General features: G+C 41.3%; 1 protein-coding gene across 1 annotated transcript; it reads left to right on the forward strand.

Annotated features, from left to right (window-relative positions):
* Positions 1-883: 883 nt before the first annotated feature.
* kdm7aa (lysine (K)-specific demethylase 7Aa) lies at positions 884-24,896 on the forward strand. The gene is made up of 18 exons (XM_053313910.1): positions 884-981; positions 10,527-10,612; positions 11,137-11,254; positions 13,008-13,168; positions 16,268-16,409; positions 17,232-17,418; positions 17,892-18,054; positions 19,536-19,623; positions 19,722-19,828; positions 20,289-20,380; positions 20,607-20,693; positions 21,278-21,529; positions 21,716-21,846; positions 22,290-22,444; positions 22,541-22,635; positions 22,906-23,123; positions 23,382-23,770; positions 24,079-24,896. Exons 1-18 carry the CDS (start codon positions 884-886, stop codon positions 24,165-24,167), a joined length of 2,658 nt encoding a protein of 885 aa, XP_053169885.1. The 3' UTR covers positions 24,168-24,896.
* The last annotated feature ends 676 nt before the right edge of the window (positions 24,897-25,572 follow it).

The following is a 25,572-nucleotide window of genomic DNA, read 5'->3' on the forward strand; positions in this document are numbered from 1 at the left end:
GTACAGTACAGACAAAAACACACATTTAGCCGGCAAAAGCCTCCAGGAACAAGTGCCTTTTCAACATTGATTTAAAAGAGTCCAGAGTTGGTGCCCGGCGAATGTCCTGAGGGAGCGAGTTCCAAAGTGTAGGAGCTGCCACACTAAAGGCCCTGCTCCCAAAGGTTTGCCTTCTGGTGCGGGAAATGGACAGGATCCTTTTGGATTTTTGTTTCAAATTGAGCATAAACTTGTCAGACAGAAGGAGGTCCTCAAATACAGTTTAAAAGATGTTTTAACTAACTGAGACTATTGTTACGCATTTTGAATTTGTTATGATGGATTACGTTTAAAGTCACTTACTTTTCTCCTTGTTCCTACAGTTGAATGTTTGAGCTACACTTTATATTAAGGATTTTCTTTTTGTGGAATAAACCATGTCAGACACACATTATTGTTCCAAGCAGAGTATTTTTATATGTCTTTAATGGGTAAAATGATTATATCCGCTGAAATTCATTAAAAGAAACTATTATAAATATTAAATCTCTCCTCTGAACTCACATAATCCTAAATGAAACAGTAAGTCTAATATTGAGGTTCAACATTTCCCTTATTCTGGTCTCACAGTCATCATATTTCCCTGAATACAGGTTTCTGACTGTAACTGCAACGACACAATGCCCTAAAAACAATGTGACTGTGTCATTCATTGATTGGAAAAAAGTTTGTGCCTATTGTTAGTGCGCCTACACGACCAGATGGAAATGAAGAAATCGGAATCTGACGTCAGAGGTGGGGTTGCCTCGACTCGGCTCCCGGCTCTCGGCACTCGGGTGTTTCCGGACGAAGGGTTAAATCTCCGCCCCGCTTCATTCCTGCGTTGTTTGGGGACAGTAGGAAGATGGCGGCGGCCCCGCTGTACTGTGTCTGCCGGCAGCCCTACGATGTGAGCCGGTTTATGATCGAGTGCGACATCTGTAAAGACTGGTTCCACGGCAGGTATGTTGGTTACGGTGTCCTTTAGAGGTGAAGCCTGTTTGGAGCGACAAACACTGGATTTGTTAAAGAAGAGGCGACGTTTCTGTTAACGGTGGAGTGGTAGCTTAGCATGCTAACGAGCTAGCGGTGGGCGACGGGGGTTTTAAATCCTCTATTGACGCCGACTTTACGAAAAGAAAGTGGGGGTTTAGTCCTCTGAAACAGCCCTTAAATTTACCCCACGGTTCGGGCAATAGCTTTAAAACGTACAACACAGATCTGCTCTATGTGTCTGCGCTCATAAACGACATTATTGACTCAAATTAAATAGTTTTTTTGTACTAATATGCGGCACTATATATCGAGGATTGTCGAGCTCTTATTCCCTTTTAATTGAAGACACTTTAAAGACAAGTTTAATATATTTCTTCACAGTGATTTAATGGATTATGAACCGGTTAAAGCAGTCGCAGTGTGTATCCCGTGTTTGTTTGAGTCGTAAATGTAGCTCATCAAAGTCAGGTTATTTAAGGTAATGGCAAGCACAGCCCACCATTTAGTTGTACTTTAAACTTATTTAAGTAGGCGACACTTCAAATCCAACTTCCACATGCTTGGACACAATCTGCAGTTTATTTTTAAACATGGGTTATTAATATTATAATATAATATGTAGAGATTTCCAGATGTGTTTTTGTTTGTGTTTAATTTGAGTTATTTGTATTTTTATTGTGTGTGTTTTACTTGAGTGGAAAGCAAATGAGAGAGAACAAGGAGCTTGTTATGGTCGGGCTTTTTGATTGACAGCTTGAGAAATTTAAATCCCCCTTTCAAGCAGAAGAGGCACATGGCAGGAGACCCCTAGTGGTAAAAAGGGGGATTATTTAAAGGCTACCAAGCATCAGGCATAATATTATCCCTGGGGTGGCTATGACTATGGTTGATTGTTGACCCTATTTTCTGATATTGTGACATCATTACTGACTATAAGGGGGGTGTTTGGGGGGGGGGGGGGGGGGGGTTGGATGCTGTTTCAATGATTCATGAGCTTGTGTGTGGGTGGTTGACATAAATCATAATAGGAATTATCATTGTGCAATACATGTCCTTTTGTGTGTCTGTGCATGCTAAGCTTAAATGTCAGATTTCAGTCATACATTCTTTAGTTCACACCCAATATCTGCAGTGGGCACGCTGTGATTTGGGGTCATGGTCGCTCTATATTGACTTGGGGTTGATAGAGTGACCTTGTTCATAGTAGAAACTGTACTTATAGTTGGGTGATTTGGGTTTACCCCCTTTTTATATGCTGGTGTTTTGTGAGAAAAAGTGAGAAAAAGCAGATTTTCTCCATATGGCGTGCTGTTAAATTGACGTCTGGCAAAAACAGGCAACCAGTTAGATCTGACTTCATGTAGCTGTCACTTACTTTCTTCTTTCTTTCTTTTTTTTATTATCAATCTGGACCCAAACTTACACACGCTCCGTTCTTTGGTCCGTCTTGAATCAGTCTGTGGGCGCGTCTCCACGGCAACTGTTTATGAATACAATAATCTGCTTTTTGCTCGTGTTGAAATGACGGAAGCCATTGCGTAACCACATTAGGCGTGCTTGCCAAAAAACTTGGCCGCCAGAATTTGTGGCATATTGAAGCCAAAAAAAAAAGAGAGAGAGAGAGAGAGAAAAGGAAAAAAAAAAAAGACTGGCTGTGTGTGTCATGTTGCCAGCAAGAAAAAGAACAAATGCTGGAGCTTCCCCCATTGATGACTAATAAGCAGATACACACACATACACGCAGCGCAGCTCCAAAAACAGCCACATTTTCAGCCTCTTTCCCACGAGGCTGGCCAGAAGGGAAAGGGATATTCTCTGGCTGTGGATGACGGCTCGCTGATGGAGTAAAAAAGGAGAAGAGCTCAACGTCCCGTGCCCGTTTTGTCAGCGTGCTAGCCGAGCTACTGTTTGTGTTTTTGTGTGTGTGTGTGTGTGTGAGGGAGGGGGGGTTGGCGACTTTGTCTGGCCGCCTCAGTTTTTGGAGAGTGTCCTGTTCTCCATCACCTGTATCTCATAGCATCTCGCTACACAATACAGCCTTTAGAGAGACTTGGGATGAGGATTTGGGTGCAGTAAACAGAGCACTGTGTGGTTTATCTTTGTCGGACTAGTGATCTTTAGAGAGATAAAGAAAGGGCATATTTGTCTAGATGAGTATTTTAACACACAATGCTCCACCAGTATAGTTTTAATATCACAATACTGACATTATATTTCCATTATAAAGTGACAATACTTAAACCAGTACCAGTAATAGTGTAACTTGCACTTTTTAAGTCATGTTTAGTATCTATTGGTAGTGTTTATTTTTCATATTGCATATCGTTCTTTTATCTTGCTGCTGACGTTATTTTAATCTTGCACCTCCTTTTTTATTGTCTGCTGTTAATAGCTTTATTACTTTTATGCTTACGTTGAGCTGCTGGAAACCTGAATTCCCCATTGGCACCAATAAAATATCTATCTATATAAATTGGAAACTATTATTAGATTAGCCTTTACTACTCATCTCAAACCATGTCACTTTCTAATTAATGAGGTTGCGGGGAAAGTATAGTGTTGCTGTGAGCTATACGTGGCCTCTTAAAGCAAAGTAAGGAGTATGTGTGACCCATTTACTATTTCCTTTACGTAATTATGTAATTGTCCTTCTTTCACTTCTCATATTTAAAAAGATTGGCAGAACCCGAAAAGTTATTACGCAATATTTCACAAGAAAAAGTGAATGATTTTGAAAAGCCCGTAAACTTTGAAAGTCATTTTATGTAGAAGAGATGTGTTTCATCTTTTAAATGACCCCTCAAATTTATCTTGCAACCCTTTTTTGGGGGTATCCTGAACTCTAGATTTGGCACCACTACCTTTTTGATTTAATTACAAACCCTAAACTTAAGACTCTCTTCTAAATGTGAAAGGCTACGTTGATGAGGGACGTTTTTAGTTTCAGGTTTCAGGTACTGGTCTGACGATGATAAACGGCCCAGGAAATCCAGTTTGAGTAACAGATCAGAGAGTTTGAAGGCTTTAATCGACACCGAAACATCACGAAACGGTTTATAAAAGGAAGATTTTAACCGCTCCAGAAAGTTATCACGACAGCAGTCATTTGTAGAAAAAGCTGAGGGTAAGTTCAACTTTTTGCCGGATGACGCAACTTTTTTTTCTTCTCCAGAGCCGTCTACATTGGCTTTAAATGGTGTCGCCATTCATATCAATGAGGAAGCCTAATTACAACTCTCACATAATGTAATGGGATCGCCTCCAATGTCTACATGACCCAGACCGATGTTAAGACAGTGGATGTTAGTGTGTTGGAAACCCTCAGTGGGTCACGTCCGATCACAGAGGTTACCCTGCTGGTGTAGGTGTCAGGGCACTCCATCTGAGTTTTGGGGGTTTTTTGACGGTGGTGGGGGTGATGATAGAGCAGAGGGCTTGATGGGGACTGAGGGAATGATTGATGGGGGCGCTCTGGCGAGCCAAGTTCAATGCACGATCCGTCAATGTCGCACAGAGTGTGCGCGCACTAAAGAGAGATGGATGGCCTCCACCGAGTGCCTTTTTTTTTTTTTTAGTGTTTACGCTAAGTGGATGGATGAATGAGTAGAAGGATCCTTTTTGTTAAACCAGTGTCGTCCATAAAAAAGACGTTTCAGGTCTGGTCTAATAAGTTAATTCACTAAAATAAAGAGCAGCCACATCGCTCCTGTTAAAAGCGATGTCCACATTCATTAGCAAGTCTCTTGGCGGGGGAAACAGCACTACTTACTTCTACAGCATTGAAACTACAACTACTACAACATTATTACTTCAGCGTCGTAGTCATTCAAGTCGGTTTTATTTATGTGGCACCAAATTACAACAAAAGTCTATCGGGGCATTTTTCTTTTCTTTTTTTTTTGTCACAGGACTCAGTACACTTTCATGTACAATAGCATAGATGTGTAGATACCAGGAAAAATAGAAAAATAAAACTATATATATTGTTTAAATGTTATATGGTACCCTTTCTAAGTCAATGGAAAAGAAAAATGAAGGCCATAGAGTATCTTGTACCCAATATGTAGTCGCTCATCCTTATTTTGTTTGAGAGTCAGGGCACTTTTCATATAGATCAGATGTAGACTGTACTCTTTAATTTACAGTGAGCACTTGGTGACAGTAGCAAGGAAAAACTCGCTCTTTAACAGGAAGAAACGTCAAGCAGAATCAGACTCTGGATGGGAGAGAAAGAGAGATGTAGAGATGCATAACAACAACAACAACAACATTAATAATAGTAATAATAAAGAAATATGGCTAATACTAATAACAGGAGCAGCAGGCAGCAAGTCTAGCTTGATCAATGTTAATTAGAGGTCAGCACCCTCGTGTATTGATTAGCAGTCAGTTTGCATTATGATATTAAAGATAGGGACCCGACCGATACTGGATTTGAGGGAGCAAAAAAATTCTGATATCGATATATTGGCCGATAATGTCATATGTACAAAATATATAGATTAACACACATTTTATCCATCCAACTCTGCTCTGAAAAAGTAAAAACACCTCTGGGAATTGAATATGAATTAAAAAATAAACACATAGAACAAAAGAAACATAACTGTATTAAACTTGAATTAAGAAAAAAGATCAAATATACATAATATGCTGTCTATATAACTTTTAAAAACATATCGGGCATCACATTCACTGATACTGAAAAGTCTGTGATAACCCTTTTTAATGTCCAATACTGTGTAATATTAGTATGTCATGTATACTACTAATGTTAATTCAACCGTGCAATATACCTATAATAAACAGCATTTCCCATTAATGATATAGACTGTAGCGGCCCACCATAGCCTAATTTTTTGCCACCACAGTTTCATAGTGAGCCATGTCTGTACACTCTCCAAAACATTCAGCAAAGCATCAGAGCTGCTCTGCCCATAGTGAGCTTGTTCAACTTGAATCATCACGTCTGCTTTCTTAGTTTCAGAACTGAAATATGGACATGAGTCTTTTTTTTTGATGTTTTGTTTGGAACATTTATGAACTGGTAAAAATATCTTTCCCCAAGCTTTGTTGGGTGTGTCATCACCATTCATACCTATACAACTAGTAGTTGCATTACTACAGCACAACTTAGTTTTTTATAGATATAACCTCTGATACATATATGTATATTTTCTTTCACTTTCACATCTCATTGTTGCTGCCATAAATAGCTTAAGAAAACATTTAATTTCTTAGTCGACTTTTTCAGAATAAACTCTTTGTGGTCTTAAATATATAATAAAATGTTTATTTGAGAAGTGTAGCGACGAGGTAGCATCCGCAAGCCAGTCATCGGTCTTTTTTAGGTGAATTCAGGCCTGTGTTTGTCGGCTGATGTATTTCATCAAGCAGACGGGTCACAAGACTGATGACTGTGTAGGTTTTTACAGGGGTGCCGGGGGCCTTTAAGACGACCATGTTGAAGACATGTGTGAAAGCAGAGCCCCGGTGCTAGAAGCCTTGGAGGCAACTCAACCTGCACCAAAAACAATTAAGTTGTTAAAACTCCCTGGGGCTCCCCCGACGCCCCATAAACAACAAAGTGATCCTCTTTTGTTGTTTACCAGCTGACTACAGAGAAGGGGGGCAGTGATCTCTTCTTTTTTTTTTAAGCTGCAACCACTGCGGGGATGTTATGTCGCTTTTCTTTCTTTCTTTTTTTTTTTTAGATGATTTAAGCAGTATGGCCAAAATGACAGATCCTTATCCGTCTGTCAGGGCTCAGTGGCTCTAACTGCTGTCCAAGTCCGCCACTGTTTATGTAAGCATTGGCTGAGTGCATTAAAGAAGAAAAAAAAAGGGGGGGGGGCGGATGAGTCAGGTGCTCCTCAGGGATAGATAAAGATAGCCAGGTGTGTTTAACTGCCCTCATCTCCTCTCCTCTATCTCCTATCTCTACCACCCATCCATTAGGGATCTGCCAGTTCTCCCTTAATGTAGGCGTGTCACCTCCCCGTTGCAGAGCGGGTTATTTAGAGCTTAAAAATAATGGCGAAGCCCGCCTCCAGCTTTTGTGTTTTCTGCGCTGATCATCGAGGACAATGAACCCCTCACAGAGCGCCGACTAATGAATAAGCCCTCTCAGTCACACAGGAAGGAGGCCCTTGATGAGAGGAAGTGGAGGGAGAGAGGGGTTGTTGATGGCAGGAGGGGGGTGGCGGGTGGGGAGGGGGTTTAGGCAAGTACACACACACACACACACACACACATCTCCTCTGGTTCAGGAAGGGATGTTTTGCTTGGTAATCTGCTGCAGTGCCGTCACAGTCTCTAGGAATAACACTCCAGTCTGAAAGCTGTATCTTTATGGGACATATTGACTTTGTTCTGTCTCTCTCTCCCTGTCTCTCTCTCTCAATTCAAAGTGCTTTATTAGCGTGACTGTTGCCTAAGCTATAGGAAGAATAATAGAAACAGAAATGTTAAAAAAAGAAAAAGAAGAATACAATACAATCAAACAATAATGTGAATACAATTGAATGGCTGGTAGGTGAAAGAGTGTCTCTCTCTCTCTCTCTCTCTCTCTCCACCAACACACGCACACACAATGATAACGTTATCATATTTGATAGCGTGGTTACATCATCAGCGCACTGATTACTTTCCCAGAAGAAAAAAAAGAAAAAGACTTGCTCAAGTTTGGCTTTAAAAAAAAGCTTATTTACATTATTCACCATCACCAGCAAGCCTGGCGATGATGCAAACTCAAGCATGGCAGGAAATACTTGGCTCTCTTTCCCATTCAGCTGAGTTTACCACCACCCCCTCCCCCTCCTCCACCACCACCACCACCACCACCTCCTCCTCCTCCTCTTTCTTCCTTCATCTCAAGTTTCACAAGCTCAAGTGTCTTTTTTTTTTTTCTTTTTTTAACTAGTAATCATTGCAGGTGACACATACGCTGAGTCAGGCCAACATATGTGGCACAGTGCCCCGCTTTCCAACCCTGTGTGTGTGTGAGTGTGTTAAAGGAAAGCACAGAGTGAGATGAGGACAATAAGGTCACCTCACCTCAGCGCCCCCCGAGCTCACACACGGGCTCTCTCCGCTCTCTCACACACGTCTCTACAAACCCAAGGCAAAAAAAAAAAACGTGACTCATGCTTTCCCCCAGCGAACGAACAGCCACATGTTTGGACCAAGATTCCTGACGCATGAGCTAGACCCAATACTACCGCCAAGCACTGTACACTGTTATTGTTAGTCATCCGCTCACTCACGTGCAGGGGCATGAAGTACAACTCGAAGCTTTCCTTTTTCCTATTTTTATATCTTTTATGGATGTGGTAGGCAGAAAATAACTTGTAAAAAAGCAAATTCTGACATAAATAGATTGACTTAACAGCAAAATGAATACTCAATCAGCTAGTAAAGTTAATATATTTGTTTAGTATGTCTCTCAGGGTAATTGTTAAGGCCCTTTTTAAGCTGACTTAGCAGAAAACTGCAAAGATCTGCAATGCAAATGTTCTTTTCAACCATGTCAACTGTTTGTAAACTGTGAAGAAGAAGCTACTGGTTTGATATCCTGTCAGTGCAGCGGGGTTATTCACACAAGCTCACCACTTCCTGATGAGTTAATGGCCCTCGGCTTTTATTTCCTTTACAGTTTCCTGCAATTTCTTGTAGATCAAAGCTGATAGCAGGGGCTGTGGTCAGCTCCTGAGCCTGCATTTCTCCTCCAGGCTTTTCTCCCCCACCGCCACCCCCACCCTCTCCTGTAAAAAATGAGTTTATGTCAGCAACAAGCACAAATCCTTTTCGTGTTTTTGTTTTTCTACCACGTCACTCTGCCATGTTGCTAGTTCTGTTATTCAAATGAATTGATTGAGCTTGAAGGAAGAGGTTAGAAAAATGGTTTGAAGTATGTGTAAAGTGAACTAATTGATTTATTTCTGAACTTATTATACATGTTAGACAATTGTTACTGAAATCATGAGAAAATACTGATAACTAGATAGAGCGTTAAACACTTTTTCGCAATTTCTGGGTTCCTGATTTGCTGAGTTTGCATAAACCATTTTAAAGCCTAGTTTTATATAATTGCATATTTATACATTTTTAATCATTCAAATTTAGCAGGATGGTTAACGACACAGTTTTCTATGGTATGTCAAACTCAAAAAACACATTGATTGTTTTACAAAGACGTTGGGTTGTATTATTACAAAGTAGACCAGTCCACCGCATTGAACTGGATCGGCAAAACCCAGCTCCACCACAACAGCAAAAATTCGGAGGTGCATGACCAAACACCGTGACAGCTCGCCAAAGCCTTTATGCTCAATATGAACAACGCAATGACGTCACTTTTTGTGCCTACATGAACCCTCCTTCAGACTAATACAGCTGTAAACCTGACCAGGCTGGGTGCACTAAATGTGGCTCCACATTGACTTCAAATCCAACTTCCTAAAACACAGTATTAATGAATCCAACAAAAATACAAAATGTACATTTTAACAAACCTGATGCTGCTTTTAAAGCTATTTTTTAAAGCTATTTTTGAATTGCTGAGCTTGCAAACCGTTATTTGCCACTGACCCAGCCGGAAGATGCTTTCAGGTCAAATGGGGACATGCAGTTATTTCTCTTCAAATACCAATTGTAAAAATCCCTGAATATAACCATTGTGTCCAGGCCTCAAAAATCACTTTAACATGACTTGGTTAATGGTGGCCTGTTAAGCACAGAGGCCTCTTTGTGTGTGATCTCTCTGCTCTACTTAGTCCTGATTATTTAAGCCTTAAAAATGACCTGGGTACATGCTTGAGTCACACAGACACACAGACACACAGACCGCAGTTTGCTGACTCCTAAATAGTCATTGATGTCCATCCGGGCAGAATGGCAACTGGGTCGCTGTTCATCCCATGCTGCTCTGGTATGCAACAGAGGAATGCATGTGTGTCGGTGCCTGTGGTTTGGCTGCTGCTGCAGGACGGTCGGGGGGTGGTAGTATAAGTGACGCTGACAGTGCAGTGAAATCCATGGGAGAAAAATACAAGACTGCAACAAATGCTAAAACAAAGAAAGAGGTTTTAATCCTTATAGTATTATTATTGTGTGAAGGCCTTAAAGTGAGGCTCAGATCTGCAGCTGTAGATCATTTGTTAAAAAAAAAGAAAAAAATGGATCAGAGCAAAGGTCATTTTCCAGATTTACACTGTACTCTGCTGTTTGTCTATATCAAACTTTTAACCCCAGACATATCCTGGTGTAACACACACAATTTTTGACATGAGTTAATCTTTCTACATAACCATACATCAATAAAAATACTTTATCCAGCTTGTTTGAATGGAATTTCAATGAAAATCTAGTTTTACGAAGAGAAATATCTTAGCAGACGTCTCAGATGTAGTTTGCATCGATTAGATTTAGGTTATAAATTGCGCTTGGGCATATTTAGAGGATGTGTGTGTGTGTGATGCCGCTCTAACTCTGTGTTTCCTTTCCGTCTCCAGCTGCGTGCAGGTAGAAGAGCATCATGCTGTGGATATCGATGTTTACCACTGTCCCAACTGTGATCCTAAACATGGACCCTCCCTGAGTGAGTAATGCTCTCTGTCATTTCTGTGTGTGTGTCCCACCTTCAGTCCTAACATGCGTCTCATTCATCAAACACTGTCCTTTACTTCTGTGTTGCATTTACATATCTAACCCTCTTTGCCATTCAGTATTTTCCACCACCCCACCCCTGTCTGTGGTCCCAAGGGGAAACGGCCACTCTGCAGTGTTACCCAAGTCTGATTTTTTTTTTTTTTGGGTAGGGGGGGAGGGTAAAGGGTTAACCTCCGAGAGCCCAGAGGGTAGACATTAACAGGCTAATTGAATGGTGTTGTAAGCCCTCCACTTTGATTGGACAGGGGCCCCCTCCCATCTCCATCTCTTAGCACGAGAAGGGTTGAGTAGTGAATTATTGCCCTCGTGAAAAGTGGTGCTGATGTGCATAATTTACCACTTTGTTGGGAGAACAAGCTTCAAGAGGGCAGTGACATGATAAAATTAGAGAGCTGAAAGAAAAAACAACAGCCCTGTACAACACATACTCAAATGTCTTTTTTTTTGTTTCAGTGAAAAAGCGCAACAACTGGCACAGACATGACTACACAGAGCCAGATGATGGATCAAAACCAGTGCAAGCTGGCACCCCAATGTTTATCAAGGAGCTGCAGAGCAGGACCTTCGCCAGGTAGATGACAAGTACCCATTAAATATCTTGTGTCAACTCTTTGCAGTGAAAACCATCTCCAAATTGGTCAATTAAACAAAGGAAGTAATAGCTCCTCTATGTGGTCAGAAAATTCTTCTTTTTCCTAATCTAAATAATCTGTTACAAACTCATTACATTCAGTGTGTTTAGATGCACTTTAATTAACGAGTTACAACCAATTTTCTCCAGAAAGCTGATTTTTCTTTTCTTTTTTTAACTTCTTGGTACCAGTTTCCGCAGGTAGATTTATTCTAGAGCTTTTTACATCTATGCATGTGCGAAACAATAGACTGCAGACAGAGAAAACACAGCGTGGAACAGCTGGATGAAAAAGAGAGGTCATTACACAGAGTGACCTACATCGTGCAGATTCATAGTTGGCCGATGTCACAGCTTTGCAACCAAAGATAGCCTGTCAGAAATTTAGCATCTCACAATGTGACTGCTTCTACGATATACGTCTACTAACCAACCAATAGGAATGCAGCATGAAACGGGAAACCAGCGAAATCTGGTTATTGATCTGCTTCATGTATACACAGATTTACAGTATCCACTACAGTGCATGTAAACATGCTGATTAAGTGAAAAAAGTGCTGTCATAAAGCTGAAACTAAGCTGTTTAGCTAATGAATAGTTGATGTTTTCACAGGGCATTAAAGCTGCTTCTGTACCAAACACAAGTTTATTCATAGCTTAGTAGCCTTAAGATAGCATGCTAGAGGCTACTATTACTTTCCACACTTAGTGAAATCATCTTGGTAACACTCATAAAGGCTTCTGAAAGGTTTAATTAATATAAATTACCAAAGCAAAATACATATTTTCTCACTTACTGATGGTATTCGTGTTACTTTTGAGATCTGGCTCTACAATTTCTAACTGTTACTATTAATAGAACTACTATATTTGTTATGAAAGCTTAATAGAAAGTGGCTCCAATCAGAATAGTTCACTGAGGTCTGTGGATTATTGAGAGTCAATGAGAAACCAGGTGACAAAGGTAATTAGAGAAAGTATTCACAGGCTCTGTATTGACCTAATTACTGTAAATCTGTGTATACATGCAGCAGATCACTAATCAGATTTATCACACCACGGACTGTATCTGTAACTAGCATATTTTGCATATTTTAACTGTTAGTGATTTAAAGATGCTGCTTCCTGACTTTTATTTTGGTGTCAGAGCACACTGACAAAGCATTAAGAGGACAGAATCAGTTTTACCTGGACTTTGGATATTATTTTAAATCTCTTCATTCATTAAGCAGCTCTAGTACTTTACTTCTGAAGTCGAAGTCGTGTCATGCACATACATGTATGTAAAAAGCAGCTTACAAATCTGGATACGTCTCTACATAGCCTTAATAATCAGCTTTCTCCACAAGGAATCTCGCTGGGGAAATCAGGGTTTCTCTTCCCCTACCTTTCTCTCTTTTATAAGACGTTCAAGAAATCCGCTTGCTAGGAAGTAAATGACCTTTATAAAATCCAAATAAAAAGGATTGGGGTGGCAGCAGAAATGTCAATGTGACCCGAGCAAATAAAACTATAACTATCTGCATGGTTGGAGACCATTAACAGTGTCACTCACTGCTATAATTGGGGTGTTTTGACCCTTTTAAAAAGCTTTTTGTGTAAAGGGTATTAAGTTTGAGGATGCATATCATATCATAAACTGACAACAGGATAAATTAACCAAACCTGCTGAATTTATTTTTCATTTTTCCAGTGGCGATGAGATCTTGATGCGGATGAAGGGTGAGCAGGTGTCACCCAGGTATCTGGAGAGGCAAGGCTTCAACTACCCCATAGCCATCACTGAGATGGAGGGCCTGGGACTCAAACTACCCGACCCTACTTTCGGTGTCAAAGATGTGGAGCAGTATGTGGGTAAGGACGCTGCTTGGTAATAAACATTTTTTTAAAAAGAAAAGTTGAAATAAGCTGTATCAGTTTCACAGTAGACACATTAGGGTTTATCCTCTGGGAAGGATGTGGCCTCTGTTATTGGAAGGCATCAGTCTGCTTAAAAGCTAATGAAACCACCCAACACCAGCCAGCTAAGTGGCCGTCGCTGAGCAGGCGCCATCTGTGTGCCAATTTGAACAGGTTTCCAGGTTCATGGGGTTTTAACCCACTTATCGGGCATCAGGCGACGGCTCAATGAGTCCTAAATGAGCGACGGCTAAGCTTTCACTGCCCTCTCCGTGACCACTGTGCTTCCTTATTGAAGCGGCCTGCCACTTCCCAGCTCCTATTACAAGCCCATTACCAAGCTCACTGGTGTTTTTTATCATTAAGTTCAGATTACAAGAGCAGCCTCTCTCATTTTCTTTCCCTCCCATGCCCTACTGAGCATTAAGCCAAGGCACAGGTGTCGTGAGCAGGGACTCGGCATCAGGTTACGTTTCTTACAGTTAGGAGACAATGACGATAACACGGATGTCCTCTGTGTTTTATTAACATCTAAGCAGCTGTGCAGCAAACATGGCATGTGGTGAGTTAGCAGACCCGGTGGTATCAATGAAGTATCGACGAACAGGCAGCGGAGGAAGTTTCATGAATACAGCTCGTACTCAGGAGTTGATATGATGTAGAAACACTAAGTACCTCGCTGTAGTGTAATGTGAGAAAGGCTGTCTCATGCTGGCGCCGTACATAGAGATACTTACATAAAGGCTTCACTTGGATGAAAAGATTGGTCCCAAAGGAGGGAAGTCCAAGTCTTTACTGCTTACAAAAAGATGAAAAGCTTTACATAGTGTCATATTACTCTCTTTACCTTTTCATAAGATCTCTGTGTTCAATAAATTGCTGACTTGTAATTGAGCTCCTAAGCAGCGACGTCTGAAGATTTAATCATCTAATTAGCATGTTTATGTAAAAATATTCTAATATCATAGAGAGCTGATTCACTGTAATGTGATAATACACTGAAAGATTTTAAAGATGATGTAATTTGCTGCATCCGTGACTTTGTATGTTACCGATTGTGTCACATATGCCAACGTTAAGTTGTCAATGAATTAATTTATAATCAATTAATCATTTCAGTCGTTTTTCCAGCAAAATGACTGAAATGATGTTTCTAGCGTCTCAAATGTCACGATTTGCTGATTTCCTGCGTCATATATGACTTTAAATTGACATTATTGTGGCCTCGGAAGATGAAAATACTGAAAAAAATTACATTTTCAATCTATTTCACAGGCTGAATGATTAATTGAGGAAGTAATTGCAGCAGCAGGTCATATCTTCAAAGGTTTTTCACACAGCTGTCTTATGTTAGGAGAGAGTCTGCGATGTAGGTCGATCCCCAAAAAACATTTAGAGCTTTAAAAGAAAAAAGTAAAAGAAGTTTAAAATTGATTCACCCAGGTTTTTATAGTTATTTGATTCTATGTAGGTGATTTCAGATGAGCATGAGTTCACCAAAGTGATAAACATGATTGGGGTCATGAGATACTGTTGAATACACATCTCTGGAAGAGAAGGAGGAGGACTGTACGCTCTCTAAGGACTGAGCTTTGGCTCATGAGAACTGCGACTTCCAGATTCTTTTCCTGTACGTGTGCAGATAAATGGAAAAAGGAAAAACTGGAAAAGAGTGCTATGAAAAATGTAGAGAGTCTGTACACTGAAATGATATCTTTTCCACAAACAAACAACTAAAAGATGTTGGTTAAAAGTCTAGCAGCACAATTTTGAGTCGGTTGTGATTTTTTAAATAGACATACTGATATATTGTAATGAAGGTCATTCCTACTATCTTAATATCTTTATAACAAGCATAATAAGTGCTGCAGTGACATGACTGTGCAATGAATACTCAAAGTTAGGTTTGATGTTTAAGGAGGGAAACATTTTCTTTAACTGATTTATATTAATGCAGCGAGAGTGCACATGTTGACAAAGATATATCTGCTACAATTAGCTTAATTAACTCTTTACGAGCTTTGTTAAAGAGGTTAGTCACAATACATCACAGAGATTGTTTGGCAGGATTTCAGGTAGCTCGAGAGCCTCTGGAGCTGGTTCGATGGAGTCGTGGATTTTTGATTTTGCGTCGATTTGTGAGGCCAAAGTTAGAGCTCAGATGTTTGGTGGTTTCCAGGCGGCTTTGTCTTTCACTTGTGTGACTGACTGCTTTTTACTCCAGCTGTTCTCTGTCATCAGACGCTGGCCAGCTGGGCCTTCAGAGGTGTCTGTGAGTGCAAGTGCATGTTTTTGTGTGTGTGGGATTGAGACTGAGAACATGCAAAGGGGTAATAAAAAAAGGTGTGTGGGAGGGGTGTGTGTGTGTGTGTGTGTGTGTAGGGGGGAAATACAACAACCAGCTGTCTGGCTACACACACACACACACACACACACACACACACACACACACACATACTACACCCCGGTCCTGCTTCCGGACCCACGTGTCACCCGAGTGTGATTTGTAGCGTCCCAACTGGTTAGCTGTGCGCTGTGGTCTCCTTCTTTCAACTTCTTCTTTCTTCTCCTTTTTTTTTTTAGCATCTGTTTTCTGTCTCATAGGTGTAAGCGCACCGCACGCATCCTTATGCACTCACCCTTTCTCACATCTATACGTGTATTTCGCTCTACGCTCTACATCACCCACGCGCACACACACACACGTAGGCATTAAACGAAGCAGCCCTCTCACCTCCACCCACTCCTCCTCCTCCTGTGGGACCGGTAGTCTGGACAGATTGACAGATTGTCTTGCTCGCCCCTCCCCACGCTGCCATATTGGTGCCAGTTTCCCTTCAGGGGCTTGATCTCTAAAAGCACACGGAGATGCCAGCAGGCCGCTGACCCCGGCGACCCCCCCCCCCCCCCCCCAAACACCCACGCAGCAGCCAATTAAAAAAGAGTTGGAAGACATTTCCCATCCAGTGTTTGCAGAACTTCTCTGTATGATTTTTTACATAGACTAAACAGTGTGATGTTTCTCTAATCTCTCATCGCTTATCTCCAATGTAGGTGGCGATAAGGTCATTGACGTGATAGATGTGGCACGTCAGGCGGACAGCAAGATGAAGCTCAGCGAGTTTATCAAGTATTTCACCAAGCCCCATCGACCCAAAGTCCTCAACCTCATCAGCCTGGAGTTCTCTGATACCAAGTAAGCCACGCTGCAAGTCTGATGGACACAAGAAAACATTCAGTTAATCCTTTAAAAAAACACAGTTCTGAAAATACTCATATAAATCAATATTTGTCTGTGTGGAAAAATGCAGCAAAGTGAGTATGTTTAGTTTAGTTTAGTTTAGTTGGCCATCTTTGTAGCGTCTAATTTTGTTTGTATTAGTTTCCCCTGTGAATCTTCGGGAGCAGGAATGATTGTGGCCAGTGAAATATTTAGAAATGAAGACATGTCATCCTATTTTAAGTTCAACTTTAGTTGCATTTTGAGCCACTTCAAGTCAGTAGAGCATCGAGTCGTTTTTCCTCATTTGAGATACAACTAAAGAGCTAAATACTAGATCATTTTGAAAAGTGAAAATCAAACCAACTACTGCAGCTTCTTCAGAATCATGCAGCAAAAAAAAAAAAAAATTTTGCTGAGTGAAACATGTGAGTGAAAAAAGTCAGTTCAATGTGCTTTGGTTAATTTTCACTTTTTTCTTAAGATGTTCCCGTGACAAACCGGTACCTGAGTACGGGGAGTACTCTGTACGAGATAAGGATAGATAAAGATAGATTTATTGAGTTTTTACGAGCTGAGATGTATCTAGAGTTCAGTTTGGGGATAGTTTTTAGTTTCTTGCTCAAACATGCTGACTGGAATTAAATCTGAGAGCTCCTAGCTTTATAATATAGAAATAAATTACAGCAAATTCAAATAAAGATGAAATGCTAAGAGCCTGATGTCAAGGTTAAAACATAAGACAACTCTGGTATCAGTATTAAACTCTAAACTTTTTTTACTTTCTGCCACCCAAAGGATGGCTGAGCTGGTGCAGGTCCCTGACGTGGCTCAGAATATGTCCTGGGTAGAGAACTACTGGCCGGACGACTCCTTCTTCCCCAAACCCTTTGTCCAGAAGTACTGCCTTATGGGGGTCAAGGACAGCTACACAGATTTCCACATAGACTTCGGAGGCACCTCCGTCTGGTACCATGTTCTCTGGGTAAGTGTGTGTGTGAACAGCGATGTCTCAGGTCTCAGTAAAATGACGCGTTCCAGACCAAATTAACTGTTTATTTGGTGTTTAATCAGAGAGCAGGCTGCCCTCACGTCCGTCAGGCTCAGTGATTTTTAGTGTGTTTGTTTACACTGAAGTATTTAAGGCAGGCAGTCGCGGCTGATCGCCTAGCACTCGCTGAAAGGTCACCCCGCTGCTTCTCACTTCACATTTATTCATCGAGCAGCTCCAGGGGCAGCACTGCTGTGTAGCCTACGGTGATGATCTCACCTCCCACTTGTATAAACTGTAGTTGACACTAATTTGAAGCTGGAGGTAGAAGAGGGTAGGGTGGGGATGTTTGTGGGTGTTTACAGAAGCGGCATCACCACAGCTGCTGCGCTCAAACATCAAAGCCTAGCACGTCCGTTTATTTCAACGCATCTTCATCTGCTTTTTTTTTTTGTTTTGTTTTGCAGGGTGAGAAGATCTTCTACTTGATCAAACCCACCCCCACCAACCTTGCACTATACGAGGCATGGAGCTCCTCGCCCAATCAGAGTGAAGTGTTCTTTGGGGACAAAGTGGACAAGTGTTACAAGTGTATTGTGCCCCAAGGAACCACCCTGCTCATCCCTACAGGTTTGTGCTTATCTCTATGATTGTGTGAGTGTTTTTAATATGACTCTGTTCATTAGGGCTGCACTTAACCATTATTTTATTATCAGTTCATTATATTTTCAATTAACCAACCACTCATTTTTTCACAAATCATCGGGAAATGGTGAAATATGCCCGTCACACCATGCTACAACACAAGTTGCCTTCAATATATGTCTTCTTTAAAGTCAAAAACCCCCAAATCCTCACGTCTGAGAACCCAGAAGTATCATATTTTTTTGACATTTTTGCCTTAAATATTATTTTAAATACTTCAAGAATTATCAAAATAGTTGACAAATACAGTTCTGTCAATGCCAAATAACTATTCAGACTCTAGGATGTTCATTTACACTGAATGTTACAGTTGTTTATAATAGAAATAGTCAGTGTTCGGTCGACTGTATTGCAGCAACTCTGCTGACTTGTCGTCTGGAAGCCTGAAAGCCTGAAACAACGCCATCTGTACGCAGCACACACACTCACATGCATACAAAGTTAAAACAAAATATCGAGCTTCCCATGACTTCTGCCAGGAAAATACAGTCTTCTTTTTGAAAGTCCTCTATCATTGCCAGGGGGAAATAACAGAGAGGGAATTTCCTCCTGAGCAACAACCCAAACAGTTCTTAGTGATCATAATTATAATGGAAAAATGAAAAGAAACAGAGGTCTTATGTAATATTATGAAAAGATCACAGCTCCCCTACATGTGATTTTACCATCTTATGTCCCTTTAACTAGCAGTGCCATAGTTGTTAATTAGAAGTTAAAAAAGGGTAAAAAGCTGTTTGTCTTTCATCTCACTAACACAATATGACATGCTTTCATTCACTGCATTGACGCTAATGTTTCTTGTCACACGGTGATCCATCCATTTGTTGTTGTTTTTTAAAGCTGATAGAGTCCCCCTTTTTTCTCCGTCCCGCTACACCCGCACAGACTAGACAAAGCTCAATTCGGCCCGTCAACTTATGGATGTCTTCAATCAGTCTTCCAGCCGCGCTTTCTCAGCAGAGATGTTAAAAGAAAAGAGACAGAGAGAGGGGTGTGTGTGTGTGTGTGTGTGTGTGGAGAGAGGTGGGAATTAAGTGGGGGTCAGAGAGCACAGTAGGTCAGTCTAGCAGTGTATTATCAGGCCTGTCTATCAGTCTTACACCAGCAACCCCCTCTCTTTCCCTTACCCCTCCAGACTCTGCTTTCTCTCACTTTGTGTTGTATAAAGAAGTCTGTTTATCTGAGCGGGGGACACTACATTGTAGACGGCGTTATCTCTTACAAAATCCGACTGGGGTAGGATTTTGTTTGTGTTTGTGCGCTCACGTGAGATAGACGACTCTAACCTGCAGCATATTTCATGAGTGTGACTTGTGGCTTTCCTACTCCCCAAGTACTTTATTAGTACTGCAAGTTAGTCAGTTGATCAGTTGGGTTAAATGTTTGTGTTCTGGCGCCCCCTGCAGGCTGGATCCATGCTGTTCTCACCTCTCAGGATTGCATGGCGTTTGGAGGGAACTTCCTTCACAACCTCAATATTGGCATGCAGCTCAGGTAAACAACTCACATGATAGTAAGAATGTGTGATTTATGTTTTCTTTTCATTTCATTTAATTATTTAACTGTCAACTGTTTTGTTGTTACTAATCCAGGTGTTATGAAATGGAGCGTCGTCTGAAAACCCCAGACCTCTTTAAGTTTCCGTACTTTGAGGCCATCTGTTGGTACGTGGCCAAGAACCTCCTGGAAACCTTAAAAGGTGGGTCTAGTTTTACAGTGAGAAATTACAGGGGATGACAGCGGTTAGACATGAGATAAATATTTGAAGTTTATTTTGAAAAGCAGAGCTGTTGGGGGGGGATAGAAATAGAGGAGCTGTGTGTGTGATTGCTAAAAAGAATAAACGGATACATTTTAAAAATGAGTAGCTTTTGATAGAAAGGCCGACTGTTGAGTTGCAGGTTTATCACTATAATAGCATAATTGCTTTCCCACTGTGTAAGTGATGTTAGCAGCAGCATGTAAATTGTAAAAGCAAAAAAAAATTGAAAACAGTATATTGAGGTAATAGCTGTGTTCAGACTGTTTGTCATCTTAAAAATTACTGTGAAAAATTATCTTTCTCCCATTCGGGTAATTTATGATATTTAATTGGTTGTTTCTTCATGCCTTCTTTAATTTTATTTAATTGTTTTTTTTTTCTCCTTTTATCCAATCAGAGCTACGAGAAGACAACTGTCCACCGCCAACCTACCTGGTGGAGGGAGTGAAGGCTTTAATCAGTGCACTGAGGACCTGGTTGAAAAGAGAGGTGAGAGTCAGTCACAGCGTTCTCACGGTCATCTCTGTCTACCTGCACCTGCCTCTGCCTCCAGTATCTACAGTCCTGATGGTTATTGTTACACAGCAACGGAGCTCTAGCATGAGACGTCACCGCTAGTTTAACCTTATCTTGTGGATTTGTGTCAGTGGCAAACAACAGACTTCTTTCTGTCCACTTCTCCTGTCTGAATGTGGTCTGTTGTGGCTTTTTGCAGGTGAATGAGCCCACCAGTGAGGTACCAGACCATATCAGGCCTAACCATCTCATTAAAGAGCTGACCAAGGAAATCCGCTACCTGGAGGTAAGGAAGGATGAGGAGGACAGGATATATGAGACAGACCTTTGAACTTATAGCAGGTGTCAATGTTAGATCTACTAAAAGGTCCTGAACTGCATCAGTGCTGCTTTTAAAGCTAATGAATTAATAATGAATACAGCTGTTCCTGCGCTGCTCCATGACAGTTTTGTAAAGTCAAATGTTTAAAAAAAAGTCTCATATTCAAGAAGAAATATTCATTATTTATACATGAACTGGTGCAGTACATTATCTCCTATCTATTTGGTGTTTATTTTTGGCTAAACTGTTGGTAAATAAGAAGAATAGTCTTTATTGTCATTGTACATGTACAACAAAATTGAAAGCAGAAGAAGAATGTGCTTATGAAAGAATTTAAAAAATAAGTAATCAATATTAAAACTAAAGGGTAGGTTAAAACTAACTAACTGCTAAGAGTTGTTTTGTTTGTAGCAGGCTGACTACATGTCTCACTGACACCTGAGTACTGGGCAAACTGGTCGCTCTAAACTTGTGGAGCAGTTTATGAACTTGCAAAGCCTGTTTAGTCCTGAGCTTGACTACATGTTTTGACTTTTTTGGCTCTACAGGAGGAACCAGGCAGTGTTAACAAGCCAGTGAAATCTCAGGGAAGTGGGTGTGGACTGCCGTCTGGATCCAATGCGTGCCCGGCTACTCGCTCCACGCTGGAGAGGCTGTGCCAGGCCCGGCGGGCGAGAAGGGCCGCCAGGCGGTTGAGGGAGCAGCAACGGCACGCTCCCAAGGTGCCATCCAACCTGGACATCTTAGAGCGGCACACCAGGGAGGTGCTGAGGAGGCTGGAGGTGGGACCGCTGGAGGAGGTGAGCTCCAAGAAGCAAACGAGTAGTACACGCTGTTTAATTGTCATAGGTGTTATTTTTCTTTATGAACACAAAATACAGTGTGGGAACAAAAGTAGCATCGTGCATATGCTCTGGAGTATTTGCAAAGTATTGTATGGGTGATGTGATGATACTGACTGACTGATTCTGATCTGCACCACCCAGGACCCAGTGTTCTGTGCCAAGGTTCACGCGAAGTTCAACAAAGTGTCAACTGCATCTGCATCTGCGGCTGCTGCTGAGTCTTTAGAGGACAACCACCTACGACTCATGCTGGTGAACGGCAGGATCATCAGGTCAGAACTCAAACTCACACACACTCACACTGCGCGTAATGATTCAAAGCTCAGTGGTTATTCACAGCGATGCACTGCTGTCATTTCTTTTTTTGGTAAGTTTAATAATTCATGAAGTGAGGTAGTTCATAGTTTCACAGTGAAACAAATATCCAATATACTGCAGGAATAATTCCCAAACGACATTGAAGAACATCAATAACAAGCCAAGATGACTGAATAGGAAAAGAATGTAAATCACAATAGGAATGGTCAGTTTTTAAATGATATCTACGTATAGTGACAATTATTAGTATTAACTTAGTAATTATGTAAAAAAAACAGGACTCAAGTCAGAGAAAACAGTAGAGAAACAGAAATAAAGTTGCCAAAATAGCATCTTTTAAAATCTTCTGTTTTGGAGAAATGACAGAATTCATTTTAATGTATATTTATGTGTGCAGAGATATGAGGAGGCCGGCCACGAGTCCGATAAAGACGGAGGATGAGAGGATACCCATCGGTCAACCTCCACCGAGGAGTTGCGTGGACGTCAAGTCGCAGAGGATGCAGGACAGTCGAGAGCAGCACAGCACGGTCGAGAAACCCGCACTCCTCAGTAAGTCATCCCTAAACTGGCAGAGAAGCTGTTCCCAAACGTCTTCACCGTCAACATTTGAAGCTGATGGTGTGTTCCTGTGTTTTTATTTAATAGTGGGTCTCGAGAGGGTGAAGACTGAACTCAGGGAAGAAGTCTCAGGACACTCCAGTGTGTCGGGCGTGGAGTCAGACAGTGACTCTCCCACAGAGGTAAATGATGAGCAGGACTTTATATTGTTTCTGTTATATGAAGGAAAACCACATGTATCATCAATACTTATGAAATATCCTCAAACAGTGTCATTGATTATAAGGTTTTGTAGTTTGAGTATGATTGTTTTAACTATAGTTATGTTATGTATTGATTCCTGGTGATGCCACACTGTGCTGTATTCTTCATTTTATTGAACTTCATGTGAACTGTTCATGCTTGTGTTTACTGTATCATCCTAATTCTGATTTTATGTTTGTCATTTGCAGCATAAAGCATCATCGTCATCGTCGTTGTCGTCCTCCTCCTCCTCCTCATCCTCCTCTTCCGACGAGGATTCTGAAAGCTCCCAGGGGGAGGAAGAGGAGGACGAGGAGGAGTTGGAGGATCAAGAGAGGGGCTCATCTCAGCAGAAAGGCTCAGGGCACACCATAGAGCTGGACCAGTCTGGCCAGACACTCAGGCACAAACACAAACCACTCAAACGGTGAGAAACACTTGTGATGACCATTATTTTCATTATCAAGTCATTTGTTGTTCATTTTTTTTATTAATCAATGAGTTGTTTGGTCTATAAAATGTTTATCACGGTTTCCTAAACCCCAAAATGAAACCTCACGTCTTGATCTAAATCATTCACATTTAAGGAGGTGGAACCAGATAAGTTGATTTCCTGTTCATTGACTCATTGATTAATTGACTGAATGTTGACTAAATGTTCAAATCGGTCCCTTCCCTCCTGCAGAGAACGTCCTACCTCACCCAGCACAGAAGAGGCCATTCAGGGGATGCTGTCTATGGCTGGTCTGCTGTGCTCCTCTGAGCCGGAGAAGGTAGCCTCATCCCAGGAACCCTGGTGGTCCAGCCCCAGCCAGTGCTTACCGCTGGAGCAGAGGGAGCAGGTGCAGCACCAGCACCAGCGCCGCCTGCAGGGGGAGAAGAGCCCGATGGACAGCCAGGGCAACAGCAGCGAGGCCTGGGACAATCAGGGGCTCCCGAGCCCCCTCGGTCAAGGCCACAACGCCAGTCCAGAGACAGACTACCAGTACTGTGATCCCTCAATGTCTCCGCCGCTGCATCCCTCCAAGAGACACGCCCCCAACCCCCCACCCATCAGCAATCAGGCTACAAAAGGTTTGTGTTTAGTTATTGTAACGTCACTTTAATGGAGAATCATTAATGCAAAATGTATTTTATGTCTAATTTATAAGATGAGAAAACGTGTCAAACAGGAAGTTGAAGCAGTATTGATTACAGTAAATAGATCAAATTAACGTGAATTTTGTATTTGAGGAAAACATAAAAAATCATTCAAATAGATATTTGGGGGAACAAATATACAGTCTGCTGACGCTCCTGTATGCACAGATATACAAAGAAGTAGACCCTTTTTTTATGCTTAATTCTAACATGTGGTCTCCATGTTTTTCTGTCTTTTTCAGGCAAGCGCCCCAAAAAAGGGATGGCCACAGCCAAGCAGAGACTGGGCAAGATCCTGAAACTGAACAGACACAGTCGCGTCTTTGTGTAACACTCCAAAACCCCAGAGGAAGATCAACAAGTCGAGGTGTATTCTTGAAAAAAAGAACGTGTGTATTTGTTACCAGACACTTTAGTGCTGTAAAAATGGAGAAATTAAGACAAAAAAAAATGAAAGGAGAGAACACACTGCCTGGAGACGACCATAAACAAAAAAAAAAAAAAACACACTCGCTCACTGTGCATGCTTAGGAGACAGGGTATCGGATTTGAGGACAAAAAAAAAAAAGAGAGCGAGAGCAAGTTCACGACTTCACTACAAGCACACTAAGAACAAAACAAAAAAAAAACCAGAAGGGAGCTACGGGACGCGTAGAGAGAAGAGCGAGCGTGTTGTGAAGTGTTTCTGCTGCAGGGAAAAAGGTGGACTGACTCCTGCGGGCATTTTTGAACGGACAAAGGAGATGCTGGAGGTCTACCAAACACACACAAAAAATAAATAAAAAAACTGCTTGCTTTCCCCAAGGAGATGGGCAAGATATTCCTACCGCTTCTGATGCCAAGACATCTGCATCATATTTACGAATATTTCCTCTCTTTGCTGAACGCACCCCTCCCCAAACCCCTTTACATCCCTCTTTACTTGCTTCACGGGCTATCTGCGACAAACTGAGCGAGGATGTGGAGGAGGAGGAGGAGCAGCAGGTGAAGGCTCTTTGGAGCTTGTCTTCGAGCCCTGAGCGAGAGGGGGAGAGAGAGAGAGCGAGAGAAATGAGGTGCTAAAGAGGAGGAGGAGGAGGAAGAGGAGGAGACGGCGATTGAACTGAAATTTTCAAAATGGTGCTTATTTGTTTGTACTTTTTTCTCCACTCATGCTTGTCCCCCCTTCCAGCCCCCCCCCCCTTTCCCCAACTCTCCCTTTATCTCAATCACACCAGCAATAATGACTTTGAGGAGAAAGAGAGAGAGGAAAAAAAGAGCGAGAGAGGCAGCGCTTTGGTGCTTTCTTCCCTTTAACTTCGAAAGGTGCGACAGATGCATTACAGACTTTTGCGCAGTTCAGTGCAAAAAAAACAAAAACACACACACTCTCAAATCTGCACTATGTTGTTTGATCATTAGAGAGGGATTTTTGTCTTTCTGAGAGCTTTTTTTTTTAATCTCCAAAGGGAAGTCCCTCAAAGTGCTGCCTCTTTTTTTATTATTATTTGTTTGAAATAGGAATTACGAGTCATTCACAAAAAATACACACAAAAAAAAACAACAAAAAAAAAGGTTGAGAAATGACTCGCATGATATCCTGCTTAATTTATTTCTTGTTTTATCTGTGATGTTGATTTTTTTTTAATGTTATTTTTATGAATTCTGAATGATGTATTTATTAATTGAAAGAGATAATGATTTTATTATATTTTGACCCTAAAAAAAAAACTTTCAGCTATTCTGAGGGTTTTCCT

This window comes from Scomber japonicus, chromosome 23 (assembly GCF_027409825.1).
Source record: "Scomber japonicus isolate fScoJap1 chromosome 23, fScoJap1.pri, whole genome shotgun sequence".
Taxonomy (NCBI): Eukaryota; Metazoa; Chordata; class Actinopteri; order Scombriformes; family Scombridae; genus Scomber; species Scomber japonicus.

Bases quoted from the DNA above. Each gene is read 5' to 3' on its own strand.
- kdm7aa (XM_053313910.1), top strand. From the start codon at position 884: ATGGCGGCGGCCCCGCTGTACTGTGTCTGCCGGCAGCCCTACGATGTG. The intron at 11,255-13,007 runs GTAGATGACAAG...TCATTTTTCCAG, and splicing joins CAGAGCAGGACCTTCGCCAG to TGGCGATGAGATCTTGATGC. The intron at 21,847-22,289 runs GTCAGAACTCAA...TTATGTGTGCAG, and splicing joins GTGAACGGCAGGATCATCAG to AGATATGAGGAGGCCGGCCA.